The sequence below is a fragment of the Epinephelus moara genome, chromosome 24 (genome assembly GCF_006386435.1).
Source record: "Epinephelus moara isolate mb chromosome 24, YSFRI_EMoa_1.0, whole genome shotgun sequence".
NCBI lineage: Eukaryota > Metazoa > Chordata > Actinopteri > Perciformes > Serranidae > Epinephelus > Epinephelus moara.
In genome coordinates this window covers 15,547,467-15,556,508 of record NC_065529.1, presented here as the reverse complement: position 1 = coordinate 15,556,508, position 9,042 = coordinate 15,547,467, and the positions used below count along the sequence as shown (strand labels likewise).

Here is a 9,042-nt window from a genome sequence, read left to right as displayed (position 1 = left end):
TTTTTCTATCCTTTTTTGTGGGAATGTTGAGTCACTCTTCTGGTGACAGTGAACTGCAATTAGAGAGACAGTTTTACAGCAGACATTTTGTCTTGTTTATTCGTAGAAATGTTTACATTTTCACTTAAAAAAAATCAGGACACAAATCAGTGCCACATGATTTCTCACAGACCAGTGTGATTTGTTTTAGATAATGGAAGTGTTTAGTACCATTTAAGAGCATTGAACGTACTTTCAAAGTGTTGCGTAATTGCTATAACAAAATGTCTGAACAGAAAGTGCACACTCCCATCATCATATTACATCTTACTGAAAGTATTAAGACACATAATCCAACACATATGTTTGAGAGAAAAACAGAAGGCCTCCCTTGATTTCTCCCTGAGATCATACAAAAGCTTACATAATTCTCACACTCACAAAAACACACGTTTGTGCTCAAGAAGTAAGCCCCACAAAAATCAGCCCGCTGCAGCGAGGAGTAGCTTGGATTGAATTCAGATCCAGCGACATAAAATCAATTCCTATACATTTTTTTTATGGATGATAATTCACAATCAATCACTGCTGTTGAGGTTGCATGGTTGTCAATGCCTCTGGAGTAGAGGAACCAGCACCGCTGCTGTAGACCCCTTAATACATGCTGCCCCCTGATGGTCGACCCCTAGCATTGCATCCAGCGCTCCTTCTTGCTCAGGGGGTAGCCTCTGTCTACAATCAGCATGTCACTCAGGCGCCAGTAATCATCCCCCTTAAAGTAGAAGACCTTGCCATTGGTCCAGGTGAAGACTGCATCCGGACTGGGCGGCAGTCCGGTGAAGAGCAAAGAGAGTGGTTTGGGGTAGCGAGTTAAGCCATTGTGCCCCAGCTCATCCCACTGCCAGAACTCCGAACCCTACACCGGCCGACAGCAAAGAGAGAAAAACTGAGCATTTCAGTAAGAGGAACAATAAATAAGGGACAATTCACCCAAACATTAAAAATACATATTTCACCTCCTACCTATCAATCTAGATTGTTTTGATGTGACTTGCCAAGTGTTGGAGATATCAGCCATAGAGATGTCTGCCGTCTTTCCAGTATAATGGAACTAGATGGCACTCAGCTTGTGGTGCTCAAAGCACCGAAATAAAAAAAGAAAGAAAAACTTAACAGCAATGTCTCTTTCTAGAAATCATTACCTGGTTACTCAAGATAATCCACAGATCTTGTTGTGAGCAGTTTCATGTATTTTCTGTCTATTGAACCACACCCGCCAACTGTATCACCATGCAGAAGGAAGTGTGCATCAACTCATGGACAAGAGGCTCATGCTCATGACAGCGCCTCATTTAAACAGTAATAGCATCCTCCTCCTCTGCTGAGCTGTAACATTAGCTAGCTCAGTGGTGCTAGATGAGCTAGCAGTAGCTGCACGCTTCTTTGTGTCGTGATATGGTTGACGGATGTAGCTTGTTAGAGATAAGATAGTTCCTACGTGATTATCTTGAGTAACCGGGTTTTTCAAATGTGCTTTTTTTTTTTTCTTTGAGCACCACAAGCCAAGTGCTATCTAATTCTACTGTTTTGGAGAGAAGGCAGACATCTCTTCAACAGATATCTTTAAACACTTGGCAACTAACACCAAAACAATCTAGATTGATAAATAGCACCACAGGTAAGAGGAAACATGTATTTTTGATTTAGGGTGAACTGTCCCTTTAAATGCTGCTCATGTTTTGATACCTTGATAAACATCAGCCTCTTGGGCCTTTCCAGGTACAGGGCTGCATCAATATTGGCAGGGATCTGTTTAACGTCCTTGGGGTAGCCGGAGTCCAGCGAGAACATGGTGTACCTCCAAACTTTTTTGCCTGTGACCAGAGACAGTGTTCACATTCACACATTTAGATTCTGGACTTACAGCTGGAGAACAGAAGAGAAAACACATGACAGAAGTGTTGGACAACTGTACCCTTAAAAAAGTATGTCTTGTTGGTTCTTGGAGAGTGCACGGCAGCATTCAGGTTTCCAGGGAGGGCGCGCCAGAACCTGTCAGTCCTTAATGGTGTGTTGTGCCCCAGGTCAGAGATGGTCCAGACGTAATCACCACTGAATGCAAAGGTTTTCCTCCATGGACCTGATTAAACACACAGTGAGGTACTCAAGTCTTTGTGACACATTTTGTGATCCTCTATTAAAAGTCTTTGTTGCTGTCTCATATTCCTTTGAAAACTTAAAAATATACAAAATGATCAGACCTTTATTGGAGCTCAAAAATAGTGCTAACTTGAGTTTAAATTATTTCATCTATTCCCTGTAAATCATACGAGTTGTGGTCTAATGTAAAGTCAGGCCACAATGCACACAGTTGGGGCTTCTCCTGTAATGATTACCCTGGCAACAGCTTGTCTTACCTAACATGATAGCATCGAGTGTGGCAGTGCAGGGGTCAGGGACGCTCTCAGGATCATGGCTGCTTTTTGTTGGAAACAGACCATCTGGTGTTGTTGGACTAGCTAAAGTGCTGGTGATGCGCTTGCCTATGTAACAGAGAAGTTTTAGGATGAATGTATGCTTTATTTTGACATTTGAAAACTACTTGAATAATGTTTTTGATTCCATGCAGGTACGGTTTAAAAAGTCAGACTTTTACATGAGTCAGATACCCAGTGGATCAAAAGATGGTGAAATCACAGGTACTTATTCATGCACATTTACAAATACTGATGCAATAAAGTCAAACTGACAGTTCTGAGAGGCCTTCTTGATGCACTCACCGTATAACGCCTGGATGCCTCTGATATCATCTGAATACAGTCTGAAGTTGGAACGGTAACCAGAGTAGACTGGAGCCATCAGAGCGCTTCTGTACTGAGAGTGGCCCAGGCCGAGGGCATGGCCAATTTCATGGGCAGCCACAATGCGGAGATTAGTGCCATAATATGTTCCCTCTGTCCAGAACTCATCCTCATCAAAATGGACAATACCAGATTCTGGCGACTCAGCATGAGCGAGTACATGACCTGCACATGGTACAAATAAACAATATGAGTTAGTGTTTCAGGGGACAGTAGGCCCAGTAGTAGTTACGTTTATGTATCTGAATAAAAAACACAACCAAGGCCATCAAATGGGGTGGAGCAGGAGCCATCTTTTTTATGGAAGGAGATCTTAATGTCTGCTCTGCCATAGTCGACCTCTCTGAAGGTCAAAGCAGCCACATCACTCCAGTACTTGAAGGCAGCACGGATGGCCGCCTTCACCTCTGCCCTCTTCATGTCAGGTGTGTAGTTGTAGATGCGGTAAGTCAGACTCCTCTTTCTCCAACGACCTGCAAGAGAAGATTCCTTTTTTTCTGAGTCATCACAACAAAACTGTCTGCCTCCCTAAAAGGTGAAATTTTCTGCATTAGTCAGTGAAACCACAAATGAAGAGAGAAGTAATATTGAACTTTGTCAATTCATTTTCTGGTTCCTTGTTTCGTAATCATTTTATCATCACACTGCAAGGATCACATCTAATGACTCATAATATTTTTGAGTGCACTTTAAAGGAACACATCACCCTTCAATTGAACTCTCATCAAACAATTACTCACCCTGTGTTACATGAATCGGGGAAGAGAACTTTGTTTTTCATGTATGCCCCCACTGTGAACGAAGAATCCAAAAACTGAGAAAACTCTTGATGAATTGAAGTCATAGGGGTCCACGTTTAACAACAGCAAAACTATATCAAAACATTCGTTTAAATACTCTCACTCAACTCATGCAGCCTAATCCAAGTCTCATTTATCCAGACATATGCTCAGTATTTTCCAAAGAGACAGGCCATTCTGATGGGGAACTGAACTAAAGTTGTTCTAAACAATAACCCGAACAAACTACAGATTGCTGTCGGAAATGGCTGTCTGTTTGGACAGACATTATGCGTGAGTTTTGTGAGAGTTTGTAAACTGATGTTTAGATATAGTTTTGTTGTTGTAAAATGCAGATCCCTATTACTTCAATTCATCAAGAATTTTCTTAATTTTAGGATTCTTCACTCACCATGGAGTCATGTTAGAAAAAAAAGTTTTCTTCACGAAATTCAACATAACACGGGGTGAGTATTTGGTATACAAATAGACATTTGGGGTTAAGTATTTCTTTCTTTTCTTGTTTTAACAAGTGCTTTTATTTCTTAACCAGTATTTCTGGTTAAGAAAGTTTCAGCAGTCTGTCTTATACAGGTTAGCATCGAGGTGCCTGAAAAGAAGAACGCTGCTGCCTTTAGTGATTCAACGATTTTTTCCCCCCCAAAGCCTTAAAGGTTTCAATAAATCTGAATCTGGTTGCTGACCCAGACTTTGCCACTTTGGAACAAAATGCCTCACAGTCGTCAAATTCAAAACTCCCAAAGATTTTTGATGTTGTACACACACACACTACAGAACATGTGGTCAGTGTAGGCAACCTGTGCTGTTTACAAAGTTAACATATCTATAGTCTAGTGTCAAAGCATGCGCAAAGCAAAGTAGAGATAAACTACTTGCTGACAGTCTTGTAGAGGAGAAAATCAAGATCCTTCCTTGACTCACCCATCACTCTGTATTTGTGGTGTTTCTTGTTGAAGGGGTCCTCCATGCCACAGCGCGGCTGTCTCATCACATCCAGAGTAGCGTCATCTATTTCTCCAGTAGGTAGCAGATCATTCGCCTTTTGGAAGACCCTGAAGACAAGATCAAACATCTGCAAACTGAGGGCTGCTCACATCCTCCTCCACTGGGAGTATCATTCAGACGGACCCTCATATAGATCTAATGTGCTGTGACATTAACTTATAGTCAGTAGCTACCTATGTTTTCCCTTTAAAAGGGCGCTAATCTTCGTTACCTGAGAGCTTCAATGACCTCCTCCAGGTAATGAGGGTCCTGTGGATCAGTGGGTTCATTCAGGTAACCATACTGCTTCAAATAGGCCTGTGAATGCAGAGGTAAAAAATAAAGCACTCAACACTTAAAATTTTACTGCAAACTTATTTAGCCTGTCTAAATCTATAATATGATATATATATTTGCTATTGAGAAAAGTCAAATTGTGAATATTTTAAAAACTTACAGCCCAAACTATCATCTTACCTTTGCTTCATCTAATTCTTTCCATTGCACCACAGCACAAAGAGCTCCACCGAGGTCAAGCAGGAGCAGCAGCAGCCATGTGTAGTCCATATTCAAGTTTCCTTCTGTCCCAAATAATCCAGGGCAGAGGCTCAGAGTCTGAGAAGTGCTCAACAGAGTCCCACAGCAGACTGTGTTTGTTCTCTGAGCGCTCCAGCAGTTTTAAACTCAGCCCGGCGCATGAGTCAGCCCTGTGTGGCTACGATGATCCATCTCTGAAGAATGAGGATTACAAGAGCAGCCAGTTGACCCTCAGCCAATGTGTCTGCTGTTAAACTGTACAGCTGTTGGGAGAGGACGCAGAGCTGCAGCAGCAGCAGCAGCAGCGGTCTGCACACTCAAACATTTTATAGGGTCAAGCTACCATTTAACTCTATGAAAACAGGTCTATCACCCTGAACAGAGCTCTCACTATAACTCCCATATTACTCCCTCAGGGTCAGTGTCTGTCAGTTGAGTCCCTGGTTAATACAGCACCGTGTGTCCTACAGGTAGGCCCACGTATTACCACTTAATTATGGACCTAAACCACATAAAGTGCCTTGCCCTCCATTTCCACATTCCTGTTGTCCCCACACCTATCCCAACTGAGACAAACATTATGTTTATTACTCAAACACAGATTGACCCATCATTGGAATCATTCATGCTGACAGGTAACAAACAATAGATCAGATACAGGTGTGGCGTGCTATTACATGTTTGTGTAAAACAAATGTGATCTGGTTTTAAGGAACAAATCCAGGTTTCAAATGCAAATTGTCGCCCTAACCCCAAATACAAAACACTGGTTTGTGATGTCACTCCTAAATTGATTAACGGATATTTAAATAGACTAACATCAGAAGACAACTAAATCTGAGCTATGAATGCTTTCCTTACTATAGTACTGTACCTTATTATTTAAAACACTCCACATAAGAGTAGTGCGCCTAAGCAAGTGCGTGCGTTTGAACTCTGCTCGTGCATTCCATTGTGTTTCCCAGGCGAGCCACTCATCCGTTTAAGAGACTGTTTATGCAGAGCAAGTGTTTTAAGTAAGGTTTTAATAAAAATCCATGTGTTTGGGAAGTAGTGGATTATACTGCACGAGTTGTGTGAGAGTTTGTAATTGGATATTTTGATATAGTTTTGCTGTTGTTAAATGCAACGGCTTTTTACTAGATTCATCAAGAATTTTTCTCTGTTTTTGGATTCTACGTTCACCTCTGAGGCATTTGAGAAAAAACAGACTTTTCTTTACAAGTTCAGTACCTGACAAATTTATGTCCCATATTCACTCACTTCTGGTCTTAATCAAGTCCTAAGAAAAATATCTGTGTGTTTTGCTCACCAGACACTTGACTTTCACAAGCCAGTTGTTTGACTGGTGCTGGGCAGCAAGTAATGCAACTTATTTCATTTGATTACTTTTCAATTACTTCTCTAACAATAGCCTAAACTGGGCAATAAGGCTAAATAGTCCTAAACGTGCAACTGCTGAAATGTTGCACTCAAATTTGTCCCAACAGCTCTGCTGACCCTGAGCCAAAAGGACACATTCCTGTACAGTGAAAAGATGAAAAGCAACAGAATGAATGTTATATTCTACACATAAACGAACATTAACAAAAATAGTATATTTATATGTAACCCCTTTGTAATCACCAACATTTTAATTAGCAATTGTAATTTAATAACACATTTTTTTCCTCATTAACTGTAACTGATTACAGGTAAATTTATTTTGTAATTTAATCACAGAACTCCGTTAAATCTCAGTAGTTACTCCCCAACATTATTTAGGAGTGCTAGTGCTAGTTGGGAGCTGGAAACAGAATTGTTAGCTGAATCTATAGTGGGTTTGTGGACTGTTGAAACCAAAACAATGAGCTAAAAGAGGCCAAAGAGCTGGGTTATGATTCTCTGTTAGTTTCCTGTGACATTTTTTATTATTACACATAGTGATGTGCGACATTGTTAATCTATATTGATTAATGCAGCGCCGATGCTAATGCGTCCATGCTTTTAATTTGGGTGTCCGTGTTTTTTTTATCAGCTTTTATTTAAAATAATGAAGTCACAGAGGAAGGAAGCTAATAATTTTTGAGGAACTTTAATCATGACAAATCTTTGAGGAACTTTTGTTGCTATTTCTGTTGTGGTCGATTCAGTGATTAATTCCTGCTTGTAGCAGTGTCATATTTCTGATAAATTATGATCAGTTGGCAGTTAATGCCTGCAGAATATATAACTATAAAGTTGTGGATGACTGAAGGTTGATATTGTCCTATGAAATTCCCACACTTGAAGACTTGAAACTTTACTGTGACATTTGTACGACATCTTTACAAACTTGGCATAGGACGACAGCAGACTGTTGTGTGTGAAGTGGTATAAATGTTACAGAGCCGACAAAGCAGCTGGTGTCAAGATGTGAGTGCATGTGGACGGCTGGCATCGCATGGCCTCAGACTTGAACCTGAAGGAAACACCAAGGGTCTGTCTCTGTGTGCTTACAGCAGAACCTTAATCAAAACTTTCCAACAGAGAAGAGAAATAACATTACATATTCTGTCTATAATACATGAACCCAGCTCCTGACGGGCTGTAGATCAGTTCCACATTACAGTAGATGTTATTAGGCCCTATTAAGTTGCATTACGCTAAGAGTAACTCATACAGACAATGAAGTTTGGGTTATTCTTGTATATTCCTTTGATAGTTTTCACAGTCTACAAGCTTCACATTCCTCACTGCATCACAACATACCACACAACACTTTAGTGCTCCGGTTTGCATTTACCACTAATGTGACAGAAGTCTCTGTATTTGCTGACCTAGAGAGGAATAAAACTAAGAGTCAGCTACACCTGTTTCCTATCTACTGTATATGGCATTGCTGTGACATAATCCTGATTACGGACAGCGAAAATAAAGGAACAGAAAAAAAGGAAGAAGCAAGAAGTGGGAGTATAGCATAGGCTTTTTTTGGTGGATGAGGCTGCTTATGATACATTCACTCGTTGTCGGTATCCAAAACAATACAAAGCAGCATAATATTGTGAAGTATACGTTTCCATCAAAGGGTAAACGGAGCATGTAGAGCATTTGGTCCAAATGGTCCTCTACTGAAGTGGGTGGATGTTTGTCTTTTTTTTGGCTGACTTTTTTTTTTCTGTCACTTCTTTGACTCAGACTTTGTGAGTACTGCACAGTTGCACTCCTCCGCACACACACTCATAGCAGCATCAAAGAGTCTGAAGCCAAAAGTGTACATCAGTTCAGTCTGGGTCGGCTGCACAATCATATAAATGTGTTTTCTTTATCTGTTCTATGAATTCTGCTCACCGCAATTTTAGTCATTTATGACTCAGAGACAGATCAGAATTAAAAGCTTATAACAAACATGATTTCCAAACAAACAAGTCCCCCACTGGGTCAATAGCCCTGGGATACTTATAAACAAATGAGTCCCACGGCTTTTATCATGAACGGAAAACCCCCGGTTTTGTCACATAAAATCAGGTCTGTTACAGTCAGAGAAAACAACGTGCAGGAAAACATCTTCATCCGCTTAATCCTATTCAGCACAAAAGGCCACAGCACTCATCACCGTGACATTATAATGACTCCTAGTTCATATGTTCACTTTGAAACCCCACAAACTTATGACTGTGACTTGCATACATGATAATTACGGGTAGTTTTGGACACAGTCGTCGATGGTCCTGACACGACACCTCATCTTTTACACTGACTTGTCCTCCCTTCCTTCCTTCCTCCTGTTCACCTTCCTGCCAGCTGCAATATCATTTTTCAGAAAGCTTTTCTGAGTCACTTCATATCCTGTTTCCTCTGTTACCACATTTAGGATTCACTGAGTAAAAGCAGCAGGAGAAGATATACGGAAACATACAGAC

At 40.7% G+C, this 9,042-nt stretch overlaps 1 protein-coding gene across 1 annotated transcript; it reads right to left on the bottom strand.

The window, feature by feature from the left end:
• Positions 1-67: 67 nt before the first annotated feature.
• Positions 68-7,948, bottom strand: mmp19 (matrix metallopeptidase 19). The gene is made up of 9 exons (XM_050037602.1): positions 5,102-7,948; positions 4,857-4,942; positions 4,562-4,692; positions 3,101-3,313; positions 2,760-3,005; positions 2,397-2,522; positions 1,955-2,119; positions 1,726-1,853; positions 68-895 (listed from the first exon to the last, which is right to left on the bottom strand). The coding sequence occupies exons 1-9, from the start codon at positions 5,189-5,191 to the stop codon at positions 665-667; spliced, it is 1,416 nt and encodes a 471-aa protein (XP_049893559.1). The 5' UTR covers positions 5,192-7,948; the 3' UTR covers positions 68-664.
• Positions 7,949-9,042: the final 1,094 nt, after the last annotated feature.

Bases quoted from the DNA above. Each gene is read 5' to 3' on its own strand.
- mmp19 (XM_050037602.1), bottom strand. From the start codon at position 5,191: ATGGACTACACATGGCTGCTGCTGCTCCTGCTTGACCTCGGTGGAGCT. The intron at 2,523-2,759 runs GTGAGTGCATCA...TCTGTTACATAG, and splicing joins AGGCATCCAGGCGTTATACG to GCAAGCGCATCACCAGCACT. The intron at 896-1,725 runs GTATCAAAACAT...CGGCCGGTGTAG, and splicing joins AGAGGCTGATGTTTATCAAG to GGTTCGGAGTTCTGGCAGTG.